This window comes from Salmo salar, chromosome ssa26, assembly GCF_905237065.1.
Source record: "Salmo salar chromosome ssa26, Ssal_v3.1, whole genome shotgun sequence".
Taxonomy (NCBI): Eukaryota; Metazoa; Chordata; class Actinopteri; order Salmoniformes; family Salmonidae; genus Salmo; species Salmo salar.
In genome coordinates this window covers 35,022,646-35,046,590 of record NC_059467.1, presented here as the reverse complement: position 1 = coordinate 35,046,590, position 23,945 = coordinate 35,022,646, and the positions used below count along the sequence as shown (strand labels likewise).

The 23,945-nt window shown below is 42.2% G+C and overlaps 3 protein-coding genes and 1 pseudogene across 5 annotated transcripts; 2 read left to right on the top strand and 2 right to left on the bottom strand.

The window, feature by feature from the left end:
* Positions 1-794: 794 nt before the first annotated feature.
* On the top strand, positions 795-4,658 carry LOC106587707 (ras-like protein family member 12; annotated as a pseudogene).
* Positions 4,161-10,539, bottom strand: LOC106587700 (uncharacterized). Of its 3 annotated transcripts, none has more exons than XM_014176293.2 (7): positions 10,298-10,539; positions 9,014-9,084; positions 8,115-8,181; positions 7,563-7,958; positions 7,008-7,136; positions 5,931-6,021; positions 4,161-5,531 (listed from the first exon to the last, which is right to left on the bottom strand). In XM_014176293.2, the coding sequence occupies exons 3-7, from the start codon at positions 8,152-8,154 to the stop codon at positions 5,126-5,128; spliced, it is 1,062 nt and encodes a 353-aa protein (XP_014031768.2). In that variant the 5' UTR covers positions 8,155-8,181; positions 9,014-9,084; positions 10,298-10,539; the 3' UTR covers positions 4,161-5,125. The 3 variants fall into 3 exon arrangements, with proteins under 3 accessions (XP_014031768.2, XP_014031766.2, XP_014031769.2); XM_014176291.2 differs by having other exon boundaries at positions 9,018-9,084; positions 10,298-10,532; XM_014176294.2 differs by lacking the exon at positions 10,298-10,539 and having other exon boundaries at positions 9,014-9,098.
* Positions 10,540-10,593: 54 nt separating this feature from the next.
* LOC106587699 (methionyl-tRNA formyltransferase, mitochondrial) lies at positions 10,594-14,760 on the top strand. The gene is made up of 9 exons (XM_014176290.2): positions 10,594-11,123; positions 11,320-11,517; positions 11,865-11,987; positions 12,675-12,777; positions 13,023-13,098; positions 13,261-13,352; positions 13,570-13,648; positions 13,852-13,925; positions 14,128-14,760. The coding sequence occupies exons 1-9, from the start codon at positions 10,864-10,866 to the stop codon at positions 14,329-14,331; spliced, it is 1,209 nt and encodes a 402-aa protein (XP_014031765.1). The 5' UTR covers positions 10,594-10,863; the 3' UTR covers positions 14,332-14,760.
* On the bottom strand, positions 13,091-22,842 carry LOC106587701 (uncharacterized). Its single transcript, XM_014176295.2, has 12 exons — positions 22,612-22,842; positions 22,376-22,464; positions 22,057-22,175; positions 21,553-21,616; positions 21,150-21,295; positions 20,709-20,858; positions 16,791-16,958; positions 16,428-16,497; positions 16,058-16,136; positions 15,628-15,781; positions 15,276-15,380; positions 13,091-15,174 (listed from the first exon to the last, which is right to left on the bottom strand). Exons 1-12 carry the CDS (start codon positions 22,716-22,718, stop codon positions 15,142-15,144), a joined length of 1,284 nt encoding a protein of 427 aa, XP_014031770.2. The 5' UTR covers positions 22,719-22,842; the 3' UTR covers positions 13,091-15,141.
* Between the last annotated feature and the right edge of the window lie 1,103 nt (positions 22,843-23,945).

Sequence of the window (23,945 nt, the reverse complement as noted above, 5' to 3'; positions counted from 1 at the left end):
CTAGGTAAGCTTCCATTTGTTACCTTCTGAAATAAAATGCAATTGTCAAGAAATGTCCTTGTTAAATAAATAATTTAGGCTCTGTCCTAACATCCCCTCTAATACCATTTAGATTCACGCTGTGCATTGGGAATGCCTTTTATGGTAGGCTAGTATGGACATTAGAACACCTCTGTAATAGTTTGTGTACACTAACTATACAAGAATCGTCAGATGCACTTTCAGAGAAATGTACATTAAACTTGTTCATATTGATGTATGAATGACTGTATTGTGATGTTGGGTCAATGTTGTGACCTCCATGTTGTGTTCACTGCCATCTAGAGGATACTTACTCTTCTGAGGAGATGGTGGACCAACAGCCTGTCGTTGTGAAAGTTATAGACACAGCTGACCAGGTGGGAATAGTCTTTTTTGAAAGACTATACTACTGCCGTTGTGCCCTTGAGGCACTGAACTGCTCCAGGGGCGCTGCTCTGCCGCTGACACTGTGCCGCGGTTGGATAATGTGACAGAAGAAAAAAAGGTTTTCAGATTTGCATTGAACACAGAGACAGAGGATGATAGTGAGGAAAGATAGAGGTTGTGTCAAAGGGCAGTAGGTCGGATTCAAACCGGAAGACGTGTGTGCCGTAGGCTGGGGCATTACCATTACAAGAGCCGGGCCACAATGACAGAATTTCTGTGCAAATGGATACCGTTTGAAGATCTATTCTATTCTAAATAAATTGATACGTCTTCTAAAGCCATTGCCACTAATTGTTTTGAAGTGATGACCTTTTCCCCTTGTCTGTCTCTACCGTCAGGACGGCCCAGTGAACTGTGAGTGCTACCTCTCGTGGGCCAGTGCCTTCCTTGTGGTCTACAGCATAGACAATAGACGGAGCTTTGAGGGCTGCCAACAGTATCTGGAGGCCGTCACCGTCCACACCAAGGCCCTGCAGCCCAAGACCCCCATTATACTGCTGGGCAACAAGCTGGACATGGAGAGATACAGGTGTGTAGCGAATTGGTGGATGGAAGTCCGAGTGGGACTCAAACCTGCAACTACTCGTCTGTTAGTGTAATGTCTGAGACATTATACCAAGAGGTCCAAACGTCTTGATGAGATTCCGGTGTTATAGCTACTAAGCATTGCTGCAGGCGCTCAGAGCTCACTACTGGCTCATATCAGCATAGCCAGTAGCAGCAATACATACCACAGTAGTTAGACATGGAGAGATACCAGTGCAGAAGTCTTGCATGCCAAGATGTCTGTTTAAGACTGTTAGAGACACTGCTGGTGGACATTTAAGAGACAGGTGCATTTAATTAGAAATAGGCTTTCTGTACATGCACACTTCTCAATATAATCTGGTTCATCCCCACCAAGGCTGACCTGCGATTCAAACCCACACCACAACGACATAACATACTCCAAAAGCCAAGGCATGTCTTGGTCCGGGCCGACAGTGCTTCCAGGAGGAGTGATACCATCCGCAAAGTTCTGTTTTGGCCCATAGCCTCTCAAGTAACACCAAAGCGTTTTGCAGCTCTAGGCCTACTTCTGGTAGTCATCTGAAAGCCTGAAATGAAACATCATGTCAGTCCTACTCAATGTTAATGCACACCGCCATCACTGCTGCGTGTGTGGCAACCCAAGCCCTCTTAGCTGGTGTTTATGGAAAGACTCATGTTTATTGAAGAACTTAAAGTTGATTTGTGGCAAGCGTCCAACCACTTATATTTGTCTCCCAGTGTAAGATGTCTTCATGTTGCTATATTTAACCAAAACATATAACGTACATAAATGTATGAAGCAATAATGGCCAGCAGACTTATAGCCACTCCAACACAACTTCTTTTTTTCTTCTAGGTGTAAGACGTTATCATGTTGCTAGTAACAAGGCATGATGTGTAATTAAAAAAATTTGTGGGTCAACATTTCTTTGGTTCCATCAGGTGATGTCCTGACAACTGATAGACAGAAATGTTCTTGCAACGTTGCCCATGAAACTTGTCTAGAACATGAATATATTATTATTATTTCTCCACAATTTCGATCTTGTCTCATCACTACAACTCCCCAACCGGCTCGGGAGGCGAAGGTCGAGTCATGTGTCATCCGAAACATGGCTCGCCAAGCCGCGCTTCTTAACACCCGCCTGCTTAACCCGGAAGCCAGCTGCACCAATGTGTCAGAGGAAACACTGTTCAACTCACAACTATGGTCAGCTTGCAGGCACCCGGCCTGCCACAAGGAGTCGCTAGAGCACAATGAGCCAAATAAAGCTGTTTAAACTAAAGGGCTTGTTTTCTCTTTCTCCCTCTCTCTCTCCTGTTTCCTCTTTCTCTTTCTCCCTCTCTCTCTCATTCTCACTGTTATCACCTCTCTCTCTCACCCATCCTCACTCACTCACTCACTCATCGCTCTCTCGCTCTCCTTCTCTTCTCTCTCTCACTCTCTTCTCTCTCTCTCTTCACTCCCCATCACCCTGTCTCTCCCACTCTGTCTTTCAGGCAGGTGAGTAAGTTGGACGGCTCGGCCCTCGCCTCCCGTTTCAGCTGCCTGTTCTTCGAGCTGTCTGTCCAGCGGGTCTTCCATGAAGCCGTGAGGGAGGCCAGGTAGGCGGGTGGCAAAAGGAGCCCCCCGTTATGCCCCCTTTACATCAGTGTGGACAACAAGCCATTGTTCAGCCTTGCCCCCGTTCACCACCCCCTGCTACAAGGAGCTCCCAGTGCCCGCCACCGCCAAGCTGGTGACGGTCAAGTCGTCGCGGGCACAGAGCAAACGGCGGGCACCCACGCTGACGCTGCTCAAGGGCTTCAAGATCTTCCGATGAGTCGATGGAGAATGAGACCAGACTTAAAGACTGGAAATTTGAGACTTGTCTCAAACTTGTGCTCAAAGACTTGAGACTTATGCTCAAACCTTGAGACCTAACTTGGACTTGTGCCAGAGACTTGAGACTTAACTTGGACTTGTGCTCAGACTTAACTTGGACTTGTGCTCAGAGATTTGAGTCTGCCATAGTGGCTTACAATATGGACAAGTGAGAGAACTGTGAAATAGGTTATGAGAGACAATGGACTGTGTCAAATGTGAAAAGCAGAACAAAATGGAGTCAGAATAACATACAACCAAGCCATCAACATACTGTATGCAGCAGAAACTGTCATGATGGATATCACCATCACTAAGTTGGAGCGTGTACCAAAACATCATGATGACTTACTGCACCTTCAAGTGAAGAGAAGGAACAGTAATTATCAGAGCTCCTTGAGAGATGGACAGTAATGGACTGGTGTTTAAACTGTCATTGTGAATGTTGAATTTATATTGCCAAAGTTTTCAAAGTTTGTCTTGAAGTCAGTTACTGGGACAAAGTTATGTTAGTTGCCAAATGTATTGTGGTGATTGGAGTGCTTATGATGGTGATGGTATGTTCACTGTAGTGTAGATTGCTGACACTGCACATGTATTTTTATATACATTTTAATAAGCTTTAAAGGAAAACTAATTTGATCGAATGAAGACATTTTGTTAATGTTACATGTTTTAAGTTATTTAATGTTGCACATAAAGTAGCAAGTCAATCTTTGAGTTAAAGGCCCAGTGCAGTCAAAATTCAGTTTTTCTGTGTTTTATATTATATTGTACAACAGTTGATGAAACTAACACTGTAAAAGTGTGAAAAAATGTCATCAGTGTTATTTCCTGATAGTTGCTGGTTTGTAATCAGCAGGTTTGCATGGCCGGGAGTTTTGGCTTTCCATGGTGACATCACCATGCTATAATTGGTTCGTAGACAAATAACAAAGACAGTTCCAAACATCTCTGCCAATAACAGCTAGTTTTCACTTTTCCCCTCCCATCTCAGACCAGTCCCAGACAGTCTTAGCAAAATTCTTGCTTGAGAAATATGTTTTTGCTAAAAAGCATTTTTTGCCAATTTTAATGGAAATCTATTACAGTGAGGTACTTATTTGCTACCCAGTAATGATTTGATATTGTTATCAAAACAACTGCATTGGGGCTTCATATATACATCGATTTCACGAGTTGTGGGCACCCTCCTCAGGCTCATCAGTGTAACAACTGTTGCATTTTTTGTAACTTAAAACACATTTTTATACTATTGTATGCTAATGCCATCCCAACCAAAATTACAAAACAGAACTATTTTGATATGAACAGTTTTATTTCCTTATTGTAAATACTGCAATTGGTGGAATGCTTTTATAACACAATGAAAATCTATCTTACATATGGAGAGGTGGTATGATGACAAAAGTTAACCAACTGAATTGTGTTTTCTGTCCAAAATATCTATATGTGAATACTCTCTCACAAGAGCTTTCCACTATACTCACAGCAAGATAATTTGAGTTTGGATTATATTAGGATCCCCATTAGCTGATGCCATGACGTCGGCTAATCTTCCTGGTGTCCAGCATTATAACTAAAATGACTTTACAAATAAAATTACAAAAGAGATGTATAAAGAGAAGTTTGATCTTCCAATCTTAATGTTATCTCAGACCATGTTTAGTTGCCTTTTAGTGCTTCCCAAGTACACTAAACTTGAATAGCTTATGACACATGGTTTATAAGTGTTCCTACATACTGTCAAGTGACATAGGAAAACTTTTCACTACACTATAAACAACACGTTGCACTTCTTCACGACCAAAAAACAACATTTACAAACTATTTGGTATCCCAAATAGTTGGTTGCGATGTTTCGACGGCCAGCAATGTTTACAGTAGATGTATATTCCAAGCATTGCTGAAACTGCAACCAAGAAAGTACTTGTGAATGATTACTGTGATACTGCACATCTTGTACACAGCATTATTTGTAGTAGTTATATACCCTTTTCACACTACTGAGCCAAGTCAAGCTGTACTGCGCTGGCATGGTTACGCATCCACCAATAAAATATCTGAGCCAGCACAGTACGGTCTGACTCAGCAAAGTAGTGTAAAAAGGGCATTACAGTAATTAAACAGACAGTGGTTGTTTAAGTTACAGGTAAAAATAAAACAACTTCAAATGACAGTTATGCCTAAGTAAATAGGAGTTTCTGTTCTGCCTCTGCGGAGGAGCAGTAATGAGAAACGTGGCTGTTATATCTCTCTCCTTCATCCCTCTACCACCACTCCCTCCGCTGCCTCCTCTTTCTCTACCTCCTCCACCACCTCAACCACCTCCTCTTTCTTCAACACCTCCTCTTTCTCTACCTCCGCCAACACCTCCACTTCCCCCTCAGGCTCGGGGTAAAGGCTGGACACGTTCCCGTCATTCCAGGTCACCACAATGTCCCCCGGTTTGAGCCCCTCTACCTCCCCGTTGTCCTGGAGGGGCTTGGCCTGGCTCACTGGGATCTCAGATTGGTTCATACTGACCTGGACAGAAGTGCTGTTGACGGGTTTGACCTCTGAGTTAGTTCTTTGACCTCTAACTTCCGTGACGATGACCTGTAGTTCTTCCGCCTCCGGCTTCATGGCCAGAGCCGCCGCCTTGTACTTGGCTATCTTACTCCTGTTTCTGTGTGGAGGATGATGGGAAATGTAGTCACTGTGGTGTAAATGAAGATGGCCAGACCAGCACGCACAAATATGGCGATTGCTTTTGTTTTCTTCCATAACAGATCCTGTATTTAGGTTCCACAGAGCCTTTGGTTCCATCCCAAATGGAACCCTATTCCATACATAGTGCACTACTTTTGACCAGGGGCCATAAGGCTAGGGTGTTATTTGGGATGAACACTTTGTTTGGATCATTTACTGTTGTTGACCATAAGTATCTTCACCACACCATGTTTCATAATTGAAGACACATGGGATATTTCTTGATTAGAATTACAGTGTATTACATTAGTATTTTTGAGTTGAGTGGGTAGACATTAGTCTACTTAAGTTGAGTTAGTGTCAGATAGGGGCTTACTTGTTCGCCATGGAGCCCATTCCCAGAAGCAGACAGCCCAGCAGACTGGCAGCGAAGGACAGACCCAGCATCGCAAACTTCCAGGGAGTTGCTGTGATGACAAAAACACACAGTTGTAACTGCGGAAATTCTTCCCACCGTTATAACCCTACAGGAAATTTCAGAGGTGATCATTGGAACTTGGACCAAGTGTGCACTTAACAGCTTTTTTTTTTACAGACTTGGAGTCTTGGCGGGAATAAAAGTTTACTACCATGTAAATCTGACTAAGAGAAAAAGTGCTTCCCTATAACCAATCCCTTTATGGAGGCTTTGGGATCAGATCACATAAATGACACCACCAGCACTACAGTGCCATGAAAAGTGAAAACTGATCAACTGAGTATATATTGTAAGAACAAACTGCTCAGTAGGATAACGTAATGGAGCTGGATAACGCAATGGAGCTGGATAACGCAATGGAGCTGGATAACGCAATGGAGCTGAATAACATAATGGAGCTGAATAACGTAATGGAGCTGGATAACGTAATGGAGCTGGATAACGTAATGGAGCTGAATACCATAATGGAGCTGAATAACATAATGGAGCTGGATAACGTAATGGAGCTGGATAACGTAATGGAGCTGAATAACATAATGGAGCTGAATAACATAATGGAGCTGAATAACATAATGGAGCTGGATAACGTAATGGAGCTGGATAACGTAATGGAGCTGAATAACATAATGGAGCTGAATAACATAATGGAGCTGGATAACGTAATGGAGCTGGATAACATAATGGAGCTGTCATATCAAATAGCTTACTTAAGAACAATCCAATCATATCTATTTTACTTGTAATTTCCTAAACAATGGCCATGGATCAGCTCGCTACCCTGAAACAACATTAACCTAATACAACACTAATAATACCCTTTTCACACTATCATGCCAACCTTATCTGTACTGTGCTGGCTTGGCTATTTTCCTTCCACATTGTCCTTTCCAGCAAGGCACAGAACAGCTTAGCTCAGTTTGGCTCAGCTCGGTAGTGGGAAAAAGGTACAATATCTTTGTAAAGAGCAGCACTTACGGTCCTCAGTGCGATAGAACCATCTGAGGAATTCTTTCTGTTCATCGGTCATACCAGGAGGCCCCGCTTTCTGCTCTTCCGCAGGTTTCACCTCAAACTCATCGGGATCGCTCGATGCCCTTTTGGATCCTGCAGGTGCCAATACAAATATACAAACACATATTGCATCACCATCCTCTGTGTTAGTTTTTATGCGGACAAAATGGTGGCCATAATGGCATCATGTGGCCAAGGTGGACTGAGGGACTATTGTGGAAGGACATTGAGTTAATATCTTCTAGCCTAGGTTTGAGAGGCCCATACTGTATCAATTCACACAAAGCCACAATCTAACAACTGCTAACTTGTGATGAAGTCAATCATTCAAAAGGAGATGAAAATGTTACATTATTTTCAACATCTTGAGTGCTTATTTGGCTCATTCTAGAGCTTCACTCATGTAAGTCAATTTACACAAAGATCCAATTTCATGCCATGAGGATTTGTTACACAATCAGTGAATTTAAATGTAAATTAAGCGATTAAAAAACTATTGAGATAACAACAATCACTTACTGAGCCTCTCCTGGCATATATCCCCCTCATCCAGAGACCTCCACTTGGTCTGCTTGCTCCTGTGGGACAGCGTCAGTCGTTTTCCGTCTGTGGAGAGCTCCAGAGAACTGTTCTGACTGATCAGCCTGTTCAACTCACACCCCCACCGCAGCCCCCCATCACCCCTGTGTCCCCCATCCTCTACCCCCTCACAGGGTACAGTCTGGATGGGGTTAGAGTGGTGGGCCGACAGGCACCTGGAGGTCCCCACACGCTCCAGGAGACTCTGGTCCCTCCAGATCCACTGCTGGAGAACTGAGTCCAGGTTGCATTTATTCAGCTGCACCAGGCCCGTCTTGGGGAAGTCCTCCAAGCACAGGCTGTGGAGGGTGTTGTGGATCATGAAGCTACTTACCCCTGGAAGTGCAGTATAGTGGACATGCATTGTAGTGAGCGTAGTGTTATGACAAATCAAAAACATGCTTCCACTTGTTGTTGTGGTTTTATGGCAAAATGAATCAGGGGATTTTTGATGTTTCAGTGAAAGGTGTACGTGTGAAGGGATAGCATTACCTGGCAAGAGGAGACAGAGTTTGATCCACACACGTAACATGTCTGAAGTGGATGAAATCTGCAATGACTGTTGACATAAATCAGAATGACAATGTATTCCCTTAATCAAGAATACAAGATCAACACTTACACATAATAATAATCATAGTTATGTAAATGTAACTTTTATTATGGCTTGGTTCAGATTAGAAAGTTTTATGGTAGTATTCCTGGGATGGTAGTATCCAGCACACATTTCTACTGGGCTTCTTAACCGTCAAAAACAAAGCATAAGTCTGCGTTGAATTCGTGGACCAAAGGGAAACATACACATCCACCTTATAAACTGAGAGTTTATCCAAAGCACTGCCTTCTTTGTGTCGCAATTCCATCTCTACACTCAAAACAATGTTGAAAGTATGTAGAGGCATTGTACCTTGCTAATTCCATTATGTACATGTATATTCCATTACGTACTGTAATAGTGTGTATTAGGCTACAATATTTGGTCCTGAAGAGAAATACTCATCATCGAGTAAACTATTTAGAAAAGTTGTTCATCATTGCACTTTTATGGCCGATAGCGAGGCGCCAATAAAATGTTAGAGGTTAAATCGAAACATACTCCTATCCCATAAACAAATTCAAATGTAAATGTAGACAATCTAATGGTTGACTCTCTGTGTGTACAGTACACATCAAAAGCTGATTGTTATCAATCTTGTTACCCCAATGATCCTATTAATTATGATCCAAACATCCTATCAATAAAAGTTGCTATAAGCGTTAACAATCCAAATAAATAATTATACACTACAAGTCCTCCTAACCAATAGCTATATATCTTTAATTTAAAAGTAAAAAAATGGATGTACCAATTGCAGACAGTAGCTTTAAAGTAATGAAAACAATTTACTCACTTACCAGGGGCTGTTTCTCTCACAGCCTGACTCGGAGAAGGGAGGTAGTGCAGTGGGGAACATGATTGTACCTGTTGAACATTCACAACGCAGAGGAGAGGCTTTCCAAAGTGCATGTGGGAGGAGATTGGTTCATTGAGTCTCTTGATTATGGCTATATGGCATCTGTAAATATTCCCTTTATAGCTGGGGATATGGGGACTTTTTATGTGGTGCACTGTGTTCTTCATTTATTAAAGAATGCATAGTCTGGAAGTAGTTGGGGATGTTATTTCTAGAGAGAAATTTTGAGACAGGTGAAACAGCCTCCTTATAGTGATGGCAGTCTTTTCTTTCTCATTGATAAGAAGTTGTGAATGCTTCATTAGGCTACTGTAAACTACTGCCTAGTGTACTGCACCATAACTGGGCCTACTTCATTACAATCTTCTCCTAACTCAATGGAATGGAATCGATCCTGTGCTCAAGCTTTTAAACTCATTATCCTTGCATCGACAAGGTCAGTGACCAGGGTTGCTTGGTTACTGTTTAGTTAGCCTTGCTGGGGCCTTGCCATTGCAGTTTGTAGACATGGGAGGAAAACAGTCTGTGTTTGGTCAAACATCTGGCACATGTGGAACTGTCGTGATATCTGTCTGTTAAACAAGAGATTTTTATATCTTTATGGCAAGTATGTTTTACAGTTAAAGGTAAATGACCTCCAGGTCATCTACCATACCTTAGCAGAGGAGAAAGAAGTAGGCTGGCCTTTTAAGTGACTGAGTTAAACTGTTTTGTGAACACAAAGACATTATTTGCCAACACTTTAAAAATCAACAGGATGAGGATACTCAAATAACAAATCATTTTGTTGGTTGGTTGTGAAGATTCCCTAAAAACACACTACTTCGATACAGCTACGACCAGAAGTGACTTTTCTGTAGCAGGTTAGGAGAATTTACACAGCAGGTAAGGAGAATCAACATAGCAGGTTAGGAGAATTTACACAGCAGGTAAGGAGAATCAACATAGCAGGTTAGGATAATTAGATTAAAGTTAGGAAAAGGGTTTGGGTTAGTGAAAATGCTCTCATATCATAACCTGCAATGAAAAGTAACTTCTGGTCATAGTTGTTTCAAAGTGGTGTGTTTTTAGGGAGTCCCATTGGTTGTGGTTGGAATAAAGTCAATTATTTACATTTATAATATCCCTTCTCTGTGAGGAAAATACATAACCTCAAATAAACAGTTTAGTTCCATGGGAGAGAACTTGATTATCTCTGAAGGTTTGGACTACATAATATACCTCTCTGCACAGGCCTCTTCTTAGGGACTCACGCCTCGATCACACTGACAGTGCCCTTCATTCCGGGACCCCAGAAGTACATTCATTCCAACGGCAGTTGCATTGCGTTCTATGTGGTGCTAAACATAGTATGCGTAGACGAGTTGACAGAAATGGTAGCAGAAGGTGAATGTTGCACGTATATCCAGATGATGCTGCGTTCTATTTTGCGCTAGGTATACTATCGGTGTGATCAAGGCGTCACTGTCTAGTCGGAACTAAAAGTGTCTGATCAAACGAAGGGAGAACTATTTTCGTTAGAACCGGAAACATGGTGTATGTCAAGAAAAAACATGGCGGCGCCCGTATGTAGAAATACCTTAACGTTATAGCTGACATTAATCAAGCTAAATGTTGGACAATATTCATTAAGCGTGTCACACGAATAAATCTTAATTCTAGAGGGGCCCTCGTGTAATTTGTTGAGCTTGTCTTGACGAATAAACTAGCGATATTGGAGTCGAGCATTGCTAGCTAATTTTGACACTGGTGGCATTGGTAGATGCCCGCCCGACCAATGACAGAAGATGTGGAACAATGTCAAGGCAAAAGTAATGGGTCTGAAAATACTCCATGGCTTTTGCAATTATTGCACCCAGAGGCATGCATCTGTTGGCGTGTGGGTCAAAAGAACGCCGGAGAAACATAGACGTTGTGGACAAGTCCCTGGCAAGACCCGCCTATTTGCCACTAGGAACTACTTATCAACAGAACCACCTTGGAGGGTCCTTTTCTTTGGGACAGATGATTTTGCTGTAGAATCCCTCAAGCTGCTCTCTGCGTCTAGGTATGACACCCACAACAATTTACATGCCAGTGAGAAAAGAGGAGAGAGTCTTTGCAGTGAGTAACTTTAACCTGGTCCCATATCTGTTTGTGCTGTCTCATAAGAGTTGGAGCAACAGTCCGAACAGATCTGAGACCAGGCTAGAGTAACTTCTCGTCGCCTAATGTCAGTTGTTTGCTGTCATTATTTGTCGCAGGGACTCCAATGACCGAGTTGTGGAATCACTTGAGGTTGTCACACTATCCAATGACGTCCCTGTGAAGAAGTTTGCTGATCAAAACAAACTGCCCGTTCATGTCTGGCCTCTCGGGGATCTTCAAGGGCGGTTCGATGTCGGGGTGGTGGTGTCATTTGGCTGCTTGCTTCGGGAAGGACTTATCAACCAGTTTCCATGGTGAGTAACTTCTCTGAAATTGACTCATGCAATACAAGTGTAACATTATAGCTTCTGTCCCTGTGTGCCCCGAGCTGGATGCAAACCAGGGACCTGCACACAACACTCTGACTCGCCACCAAAAGAAGCATTGTCATTACCACTGACCCAGAATGTACTTGTCGATCTCAGGGCGGGCGACATCACTTGCTCCATGGTAGCTATTATGTTCCATATCAGCTACACAAGCAGCAGACTCCCCAAGAAGTGTCAATCTTATGAACACCTCCCAAGAGTCAAACCCTGACGGTGTCCAATCTGTTTGATTGTGAGAGTTGCAGCATGTGTGTCTGTTGCCTCTATTCCAGTGGGATCCTGAATGTCCACCCCAGCCTTCTCCCCAGATGGCGCGGCCCCGCCCCAGTGTTCCACACCATCCTACACGGAGACACTATCACCGGGGTCAGCGTCATGCAGATACGACCAAAGAGGTAGGCTAACGTGACCGGCTACTTTGTCCCCTTCCCTCCTTTCCTTTCTCCCTTTCCTCATGGTGCTGAGGGAGGAAGGGTGAGTCATGAAAGGGACCAGTCATCTGCCAGTAACATGGACCTACTATTGACAAGCAAAAGTGAGGGATGACATTAGCAGATGGTTGTTTGTTCAAATACATATTTAGGGATGGTTTCCCAACCTAATCCTGGACTGAAAAGCCATTTTAATGGTGATTTTCCCCATTGAGCATGTGTTATAGTTCTGTACAGGACAACTTTATCTGGGTCCAGGAAACTGGACAATAAAGAATCCAGAGGCCACCAGATTGCAATAGGCCTATATATAATAGTGTACTCTACTACTGTATTCACTGTCAAAGCGCATACTGCTATTCCTTTGCACCTCAGTCTATCTCTGATCTGTGTTACAGTAAACCTCATTGTGTCTGTTCCAGTAAACCGCAGTGTGTCTCTGTGTTCCAGTAAACCGCAGTGTGTCTCTGTGTTCCAGTAAACCGCAGTGTGTCTCTGTGTTCCAGTAAACCGCAGTGTGTCTCTGTGTTCCAGTAAACCGCAGTGTGTCTCTGTGTTCCAGTAAACCGCAGTGTGTCTCTGTGTTCCAGTAAACATCGGTGTGTCTCTGTGTTCCAGTAAACATCGGTGTGTGTCTGGTCTCTGTTACAGGTTTGATGTGGGTCCCATTCTTCACCAGGAGATCTACCAGGTCCCAGACAACTTCACAGCTGACCAGCTAGGAGCTACTCTGGCCACCAAGGGAGCCCAGCTGGTGAGTGCACTTCACACTGTGTAGTTCTAGCACCCTATTCCCATCCAGTGTACTACGTGGCTCGAGTCTTATGTGACTCTGTTGGTCAAATGTAGTGCACTACATGGGGAATAGGGTGTGATTTGAGCTCACTCATTTGGGACGTACATCCACAGAGCTCAATCCATTTGAAAAGGCTTGTCAGAAACCAGTCATGGTTAATGTAAGCCCTCTTATATGGGACCTTTATTATTTTGCTTGAACAGTTGATTGACACATTAAGGACACTTCCAGAGAGAATCACAAACCGAAGGGAGCAAGCTCAAGACGGTGCCACTTTAGGTAAGAACATTTATTTACTGAACCAGACATTTGATGCTAGTAGTAATTACAATTTGAATGATAAACAATCAGCAAGAATTGCAACTTACAGGAGGGTGAAAGCTGTGTGTACTTTCTAAGCACCCATTCATGCCTCAGCTTAGAGTTGACTCTTCTCAACAGCCCCTAAAATCAGCACATCGATGAGCTGGATCGTATGGGAGGAGCAGACCTGTGTCCAGATCGACCGCCTGTTTCGTGCCATCGCATCCCGGGTAATAAGACAGACCAGTCATGTTCAGTTGGCACGAAACTAGAAAACGTAAAACTAAAGTGAGCAGTCTTATTGGGTGATTTCAGGCCGTTCCGCATCGGTTTCAAAGTGATTTTCTAATTTTGTGCATACTCAACATGACCTTGATTTACTGTGACCGGCCTCTAAACACACATTGTCCAGGAGTGTTAAAATAATGCCCTCTTCTCTCTCATTAGATCCCATTGAGAACAATTTGGATGGGCAAGACCATAAAGCTGCTGGACTTTGCTGGCAAATGCAACATTTCTCTATCAGGTAATTTCCTCTTTTAATCAGGACTCTTCATTGTTTCCAACACTGCTTGGTGGTAGATGGTGGTTGACTCAGTCAGCTAGTGGTAAGTAGCTGTGTGGATCGGCAGCAGTAGTGCTTGAGTCCACACGCTGCGAAGACAATGTCTGGTAACATCCGTTTTGAATATTTTCGGTTGAGAAAGGTTGTGATTGTTTTAATGACAGGTCGAGGGAGGATCCCTGTGCCAGGATCTATGAGTTATCAGAAAGAATCCAACACCTTGGCTGTCTGTTGTAAGGTGCGTGAGCCAGGCTTTTCATCCTTGACACTTTCCATGGTTTACTATTATGTCAAAACACTTCCATTTTTGTCTTATTGAAATATGTCTAATATTAATAAAAAATTATTCACTTCCTGATGTATCATGGCATAATACAAATAATTAACTTGATGGATCCCATTAAAAAAATGACAAACACTTTGTGTGTTCGGTTGTCAAGGATGGCTGGGTGGGATTCAAGGCAGTGATGCTGAAGAAGAGACTGTCGGCAGCAGACTTCTACAACGGATATCTCCATCAGAGCTTCCAGAACAGACCTGGCCCCCCCAAGCAGGAGTGCCTGTTCCACAGTAACAGAGACAGGACTGAATTACATTCAGCTGGAGAGGAGAACTCATTGACACAGCTACACGTTGTGCATTAAAACACCATGATGATGAATTAAACACAAAACAACAACCTACTTTAATGTTATTTGATTAGATGCATTTCCTGTAAAAAATTAAGGATCTATACTGTCTGTTTTAAGACAACATATTTAAGAGTACACACAAGAGTAGTGTTCAGCAGGAAACACAGTGGCAAAACATTTTGAAACAGAAACTAAAAATGAGCATTTCTTATTGTTCAAGTCCAGGTAGTACCCTCTGTTTCAAAAAGGTTTTCTCTTGTTTTACGCCTACTGGAAACTATTTCCTGATAGCCTATGGAACACATGAATGTAATAATAGTGATATCATGGAGAGGCTGTTGTGTGTGAGTGAGTAGTTTGTTGTTGAATGCAAAACCCTCAAACCTGTTAGACTACCAAAATAACTGAGTTGTATTTGCATAAATAAACATTTACAAGGTTCTGTTGCCTTTGTCATTATCATTACCATATTATGCATTGGACTTTGTAATATTTATCACAGTTGTAGAGATGGTGGGGTCTGTTGTAGAGACGTACTCTTCCCAGGGGACTAAATGGTGCCGTTCCAGGCCGACTACATTGCAGTCGCGCTGCACAAATTAACCAATGATCGAATGCCACGTCATCTACATTGGGCTCAGATATTAGATTGCAATACCACATTGATACGGCTACTGACATGTTTGAGTTTAAACCTTTATAATAGTAACAGTTTGACCTTTATCCAGGTGTTATGAGATTTGGTGTGAAACTGCTTCCCCCACCCGCTGGGACGCAGCAGCTGCGTTTGTCACGGCATGCTGGTCTCGGGGACATTGTCTGTTAACTGGGAGGCTTTACAAGAGGCACGTACCACTATGGAAGAGAGAAAGAAAGTTCAGAATTGTAGCATTTCACTGACTTAAGTTTTAAACAAAACGTTAGCTAGTGTGAATGTGTTTAGGGTGTCATCATACCTCCTCTGTCATCCCTGCTGTCTTCCTACCCTCTGTGCTAAAAGGAGGCTTCAGGTAACCTTTGAAGTGCTGCTTCACCAAGTCATGGAAAGTAGATAAGCAATCCTAAAAAGAGCATCAGGAAAGCTGAATATTAGCTACTAGAATGTATTACGCTTTTGGATGTAATTTTAGATGAGGCACAGCTGCAGCAACCAGGCCAGTGATTTACTACATTTACCATAAACCCAATTGTAATGTGGCAGTGATTTTATTTGAAACATTTCTTCAACAATGTGCATTATAAAGAGGCAACTATTTGTACTGTTCAGTCTACTAAACTAGTTAAATAATGGCCTCCTTATAGCCATACCTGTTCTTCCTGTGAACAGATGTAGGTGAACCAGCGGAGCCCGGCGGCCACGTGAGTGATGTCATCCCGGTAGATAACCTCCAGCACCTCCACAGAGCTGCAGTCCCCCTGGGCAGCGAAGCGGGAGAGGGTCTGGGGGTGCACATCCAGGCCCCTTGCAGGAGAGAGAGGGAGTTAGGTAGATGTACTTTCCCGGAGCCCAGTCGATTAGAAAAGCCAAGAATTTCACCAAGTTTTTGTTTTAGCCACCCTGTGGTTATTTGTGGCCAAGGAGGAGTGAAATTTCTCACACCTATCCAAGCCTTTCAGATAATGTGAACCCCATGGGTGTATTAGAAGATGTGTCAAGGTAATAGGGACCATAATGTTTCCACTGCACTGATAACATCATCATATTCTGTTGGTGTTGTAATTCAGGTGAATGCTGTACCTGGCTTCATGTACCATATGCACAATGGCTAGCCTCGCCAGAAGGTCGTGGGACGTATCTGTTGCTGACTGCCACAGTCCTGTGGAGACGAGGAAGCTCAACTTACACTGGGTGCACTGAAAATGTCATGTATTTTTTCAGAAAACCAACTGTGATGATATTAATAGTTAGGCCAGGATTCAATCCAATCTGCATTATAGCACGCTTGATACTTAAAAGTTCATTTCCGATTGAGTCAACATATGCAGTGTTTACTCTGATTTCGATCTCCACAAACACGGGGAACATTGCCTTTCCAAAGACGCATTGTCTACAAAAGAGATCGGATTGAACCCCGGCCTTAGTCTGGAGAAGCCAGCGAACCACCCACCATTATGAACAGGTAACGCGCCAAAGAAGCTGTCGAGTTCTGTGATCCTCGTCTCTAGTAAGTGATAATGCTGTTGGAACAGTAGAAATTCATTGTATTCCCAGGGTAACAGTCCATCCACTACTCACAATTGATACAGTACTACCACTTTTAATCCTCCTTGAGGAACACTGCCTTGCAGTATTATACAAATATAAACATACTTGGACTATCAATATCTGAAGTACAGACATATAATATGGATTATTCCACTTTTTTGTTTCAGCTTGTTTTAAAACAATAAGCTGAAACTTCAGAAAGTGAACTATACTTAAAACAACACATAACAGACCACATGAATTAAATATATGTTAGGACACTGACCTTGGCCTCGTCTCCGGCCACTTTGACAAAGTCGCTGAAGAACTGGTGGGGCAGGGGCTCTCCAGTGTCCAGTCTGACCGATGAGAAGCGAGCGATGACGTCCCAGGACAGGTCTATAGCCCACTGCTCTATGTTAGCCAGGGAGTGGAGGAGGGCTATCCTGCTAGCCTGGTTAGACACATAGTAAACACACACGCTCATATCAATCATCATTGATGAAGCATGGAATGTTGCAGTTCTATAGCAATTGCAGTTCCCACGGGGGGCCAGTACAAAAACAATGCATGAAATGAAATGTATAAAATGTTTGCATTCACTACTGTAAGTCGCTCTGGATAAGAGCGTCTGCTAAATGACTGTAATGTAAATGTAAATGTAATGTAAATATAGCCTCGTCCGTGCTATATGTACTAATGGCATGACAATGAATGCTAATACCATGACAACGAATGCTAATACCATGACAACGAATGCTAATGCCACACACATCACACATGCACACACACCATTTACGCTGCTGCTACTATGTATTCTATGATTTATACTGCTGACAGTCACTTTTACCCCTGCTGACCCATCTAGCTCAACTACTCCAGTATCCCTGCACATTGAAATGATGGTGCTGGTACTGATCCTCTATAGAGTTTACAATCTAGTTTTTCTTCTTCTGTTTTTCCTTCGTATTATTTCTCTTACCTTTATATTGAATACTGCATTGTTGGGAAAGAGCTTGCAAGTAAGCATGTCACTGTACTGTTTCACACCTGTTGTATCCTCTGCAAGTGACAAATAAACTTTGATTTGACTTCCGAAGAGATTATTTTATTGCGACAGTGTGTAGTTAGCATGCCCATTTTGGTAATCTAGGGGTTGTGTAGTTCAATACTGGCATGGGATATGTTCCCTCCTTTTTCTCAACAGTACCATTACCTGTCTCTATCGTCATTCAGTCATGTCTAGTCTTCTATTTGTTAGGCTACATGATTGATTGTGATTTATTTAAGTATCTACTGGCGCCCAGCCCACATGGGCTTACAAGACACTACTAAACACAGTACCATTTTCCTTGTACTCTAAACAAAATAAGATTGTACAAATTATATGCATATACTGTACAATAATCATGGCAAGTACAGCTACCATCTAGCCCCACTACACAAACAGTACACAAACAGTACAGCTACCATCTAGCCCCACTACACAAACAGTACACAAACAGTACAGCTACCATCTAGCCCCACTACACAAACAGTAAATTACAAACAGTACAGCTACCATCTAGCCCCACTACACAAACAGTACAGCTACCATCTAGCCCCACTACACAAACAGTACAGCTACCATCTAGCCAGACTACACAAACAGTAAATTACAAACAGTACAGCTACCATCTAGCCCCACTACACAAACAGTAAATTACAAACAGTACAGCTACCATCTAGCCAGACTACACAAACAGTACAGCTACCATCTAGCCCCACTACACAAACAGTACAGCTACCATCTAGCCCCACTACACAAACAGTACAGCTACCATCTAGCCAGACTACACAAACAGTAAATTACAAACAGTACAGCTACCATCTAGCCCCACTACACAAACAGTACAGCTACCATCTAGCCAGACTACACAAACAGTAAATTACAAACAGTACAGCTACCATCTAGCCCCACTACACAAACAGTACAGCTACCATCTAGCCAGACTACACAAACAGTACAGCTACCATCTAGCCAGACTACACAAACAGTTCAGCTACCATCTAGCCCCACTACACAAATAGTAAATTACAAACAGTACAGCTACCATCTAGCCCCACTACACAAACAGTACAGCTACCATCTAGCCCCACTACACAAACAGTAAATTACAAACAGTACAGCTACCATCTAGCCCCACTACACAAACAGTACAGCTACCATCTAGCCCCACTACACAAACAGTAAATTACAAACAGTACAGCTACCATCTAACCCCACTACACAAACAGTTCAGCTACCATCTAGCCACACTACACAAACAGTACAGCTACCATCTAGCCACACTACACAAACAGTACACTACACAAAGAGTACATTTCTCCTTCTCCAGGCAGTGTAAACAAACTGAGCAATCTCAAACACTCTGCCTGAAACAAAATTCAAGCCCCTGCTTGTCCCGTAACCAGAATACTTCAGGGTTAGAACCAAACACTTTTACAGAAAATAACATGTCTCAGATCGTCATACAAAGGGCTATAAAACACTAAATGGATTTTGTTTTTGATTTCCCAACACAGTAGACAAATTATCCCCTCTTCAGGCACTGTGTTAAATCTACCCTTCTCTAAGCCAGAGGGAGAGGGCCGGATGGAAGTTGAGCACAAACTGACCTTTGGCTTTTTGTTAGGTTCAGGAGGACATATGGCTCAGGGATATAGTTCTATTTGATGACAGTATGTTCTAAGTTTTTAGGTTTAAACCATATATCAGCTGCCCATTTTTCCTTGTGGATCAGAAAAAGCTTGTCCTTGATTTGGTTAACACCACATGGTAATTTGTTCCTGAATATGAACTGCAAATCAGTTTCACAAAAAAATAGGTAATTATCTAGGTCCCAGTCAAACCCTTTTTTTGTGATTCTGCGTTCTGGCATATTCATCAGTCTGTTCCATAGACGTACCATGTCACCTTTTTAACTAACTTCGCAACCCATATCTCCACAGATGGCCAGGTTTCGAGTCAGTTTATGCACACCAAGAAAGCAGCGGATTGCTCTGTTTTGAACATTGTTACAATTAGTATGTACTTTGGATCCCCATACCCCAGCAGCATAGTCCATCACTGGACACACACAGGATTGATACAGTTGAGAATAAGCACAGTAACCAAGGTCCTTTTCATTTGGTCTAAATCATTAACATATAGAGTAAATAAAGTGGGTGAGAGTACGTCTCCCTGCTTTACACAGTAAGGGGCTGGAAACCAGGTCATTAACCTGAACACAGGCAACTGGAGCCAGATAAAGAGGTTTGATAACATCAGAGAATCTTCCATCAATTCCCATTTTAATTAGTGGTTAAATCCATATGAATTCAATCACTTTTTGACAGCTTCCCTTTTGATTTAAACAAAACTTTCCATATATGTTTGCTCATAGAAGAAGTGGTCAGAAAGTTACTTTTTGGACCTGAACGCCAAAACATTCAGGAGATAAGATGTGCTCAAAGTTGACCCATTTTGCATACCCCACCATACCATAAGACATCCATGTCATCATCACTGGAAAAGATAAACGGTTGAGTTTGATATAATTCAAAAGCTCACAACAAATAGGGTTGTCAAACTAAATTTAAAAAATATATATTTAAATTACCTTTAATGTCAATTATGTAAAAACGCGTAAACTCTGATTCTTTTCATATTCGCATATGTTGTAGCTTATACCCTACTTTACATCATCTGAGGTTTTTGTGTTGTGTCCGCGGTTGAGACACAAGATGCTCCTGAATAAAGGGAGTTGTCAAAAAGTGATTGAATTCAAATGGATTTACCCCAGTCTAAAAGCAATTAGGTCTATATTTACTGCATCAAAAGCCTTCCTAAAATCAATAAAACAGGCAAAAGTTGGTTCTCTCTCTTGAATTCTAGCCCGGACCACTGTAGAGACAGTATAGATGTGCTCTATACATGCTCTGGCTTTCCTAAAGCCATTCTGTTCATCAGCAAGCTGACCAGACAGTTCTAGATAGTGAGAAGAGAGCCTGTTATTTAGGATGCAGGACTACAATTTACATACAGTGCTAAAGACAATAATCCCTCTATAGTTCAATGGGATTTTAGGCTCGGTTTTTTTAGGATTTCAGAGATTCCGAACTTGTTAGTTCATACTGCCAACCTGTCTGGTCTGAGTGATTAGAGGGTGTTCTTAACACTGACCTGTGTGCCACCTTTGCCACGCTTGATTTTGCCCGGCTGCAGTACGGTCAGGTTCTCCTTCCTGCTTGGCTGGACAGGTGGTGTAGCCTGACCCACCTCTGTTATCTCCCCACTGTTCCACCTCTCCTGGACCTCCAGCGTCATGGCTACCTACAGGGATTGGATCAAAGTCAGTGAGCCAGTGAGATATGCAGGGTTGATCAAATCATCAACGTTACACTATAGTCAAATACAAGCATTTCGCTGCACCTGCGATAACATCTTCAAATCTGTGTATGCGACCAAAAACTATTTTTGTATGTTTTGCCATGGAAAGTCCAGGGAGTCTCTGCCTGTTTCAGTCATGTTCTTTCTTCATTTGGTGCCTAATGAACACAACCCAACACTCCATTCCCTCCCAGTTTAACACTTCGTGTGGTGGTTAGTGTGAATGGGGCTTGCCTTCTCTTTGGGGTCCGGTGTGCAGAGGATCTTTGTGGCCCAGAAGCACATTGTGTCCTCAGAGGGTGATGGCTCGACATCATCTGCTGACAACTTACCTGAGACAAAAAGAGATCTCTTATTAATGTACTTAACATCATTCAAAGCTTTGCCAGAACAGAATATCTTAGCTACTAGCCTACTCTCAGATCTGTGTGTTCTTGCCTGCTCATCATCAAGCCAACAAGTTTGGCATGACAATTCCATAAGGAGATGGCAAGATTGCAGAAACAGACTGTCTCCCAGGCTACAGTACTTTCCTTTATGTAATTGTCAGAAAAAACTTTGATTGGTGTACATGGTTCATTAGGTATATTATCGCCTTACCATTAGATGTTGTGTCTATCTCTGGGATGGGACTTACACAGCTCATTCTGTGTGTTGATATAAATCATGTCTTGGACAAGTCTGACCTCATACACCTGGTTCTGTAGACAGAAAAACAAACTTTCATTTTAGTCTCATGGTATTATTGATTAATAAGCTGTTATTCAATGACCAAATTCTAATAACACAATGTACATTGCCTAGTGAATGTCTTCACACCTCTTGCAAAGTTGTCACATGTAGATGCCTTATGTAAATATAAAAAGGGATTCAATTAGATTGTTTTATCCGCTTGTGATCGACACAGCCGACTACACATTCTCAAAGTGAAAGACAAATTACAGAATTTGTTCAAAATTCAAGATGTCCTGATTGTCTCAGGGGTGTGAGTACTTTCTCTAAGCAACTCCAAATGCCTGTCTCTCGCCCCCAAGCACACACATAAATGCCACATTGACTTCTTTATGAAGCCGATGGTGGTAATACATATATTTACAATACTAGGAATAAATAGGCTCTGTTGGAGACCATCTCTCTCTACCTGTAGTCCCATGGAAGAGGCACCTGTCTCCAGGCAGAAGTCAAAGTGATGCCAGGGACAGACCAGCACCCTCTTCCCATCTCCCAGGTCCTCAATGTCACCGAGGTCAAGAGGGCCTCCTGCGCCAAGACGGTGGTTGTAATGATGAAAGACATCATAGTATGGTGACCATGATCATTTCTTTCTTATAGCATACTCTCATCCTTCTGGTTTATCCTGTAGCCACGTAGTTGTTTATGAATTAATCATCATAACAGCAAGCTACCATAGCATAGTGCTGAGTGATTAATTGCATGCCATCAATTAGGCTAACTTGTACCTTCATGGGGACAGGATGAATCCATAGCCCAGAATCTGTCATCTTCTGTGTGAACCAGGACAATGTGTTCACCATCCTCAGAGTACAGCCTTAGGGAAACGTAGAGAAGTCATGCACCAAGTTAGACCATCTTTTCAGAATAGACATGGGCAGCTAATGTGTATAAATCATATAGATTGGGGAGATCAACAGTTAGCTAGCTAGCTGCTGCTATTCTAGCTAATTGGACTGTTTACTTTGTGCATGGTGAGTCAAAATCACACTTCTTTCCTACACATTGCCAGTTTCCGTCTTTGACAATTTCTCTTAATGCAGCGACTAAATCTTCCTCGAAGTGATCCATTTAAAATATTCGATGCAGAAAATAGTAGTAAGAGTAATGTTGTGCATAACTAGCTTGTTACTGCTGCCGTCCCTGCCGATGTGTGGCAGAATTGTTTTCTTCTGAACTACAAAATCAAATTGTTTCAACCGGATGTTGGTACTCCACGAATTCTGCCCGACATAAAACCACTAAGGTATAACAACAACCTAAAACATAACCGAGACAAACCTTTGACAGGCTATGCAAAAAGATAACACTTGAGACAAAGAATGAATGCATAGAAATGTATTTGTTGATTAGACTAGATTTAGAATTACAATGAACAGTCATTTTCTCATTTTGATATGGTTGATTACATTAAAAAAATATATATATATATTAACGAAATTACATTGAGAACAATTAACCTCAAGGCCAGCAGATCACGATGCAGCCAGATATACACTTGTATCCCCCATGGACAGGTTTGTACATAAAATATTCTCCATTCAAGCTGCAAGGGTGTCCATTTCCTCCTTAACTTGATTTATTGGCGAAAATGCCGCAGGGGAAAAAAACAGGGAAGGTATGTGTACTTTATGAAACACAATTTTAAACCACCATGCTAGGGTGGCTAATGAGTGTTCCCTGATGTTGGAAACTCTGAAATGTTCCACTTGCTAACCTAGGCGGAAGAATCGGATCCTGAGTTTCCCACTTCGGTTTGTAACAGAATCAACCAATAGGAAGCTTTACGCAAATAACTTTAATTTTAAGTCACAGATCCCGAGTTTCGACATGACATGAACGCAGCATAACACCCAGGAACGCTAGTCCCAGATGTGCATATCGCCTTTAGCCATTTAGGCTGCAGCAGTCTGTTGTTTACCGCTGGCTGAAAAAGGGGATGCAATGTCAGGAAGTAGCATTAGCCACTCTAGCATGTTGGTGGAAAATGGTGTTTCATAAAGAATATTATGAAACACCATGAAACACGCATATATATATATATATATATATATATATATATATATATATATATATATTTAAAAAATCAAACCTTCTCACCATCAAATTAAGGAGGAAATCGACGCCTTTGCAGCCTGAATGGAGAATTTTTTATGTATGAACCGGCCAGAGGTTTATAGCCAGCTGCAAACAATGCCTTTGGACATTAAAGAAGAAAAAACTTCTTTTTAAACATAAAACTCAATATCGCCATCTGCCGGCCTTTGTGCTAGAAAACAATATGATTGATATGATCTA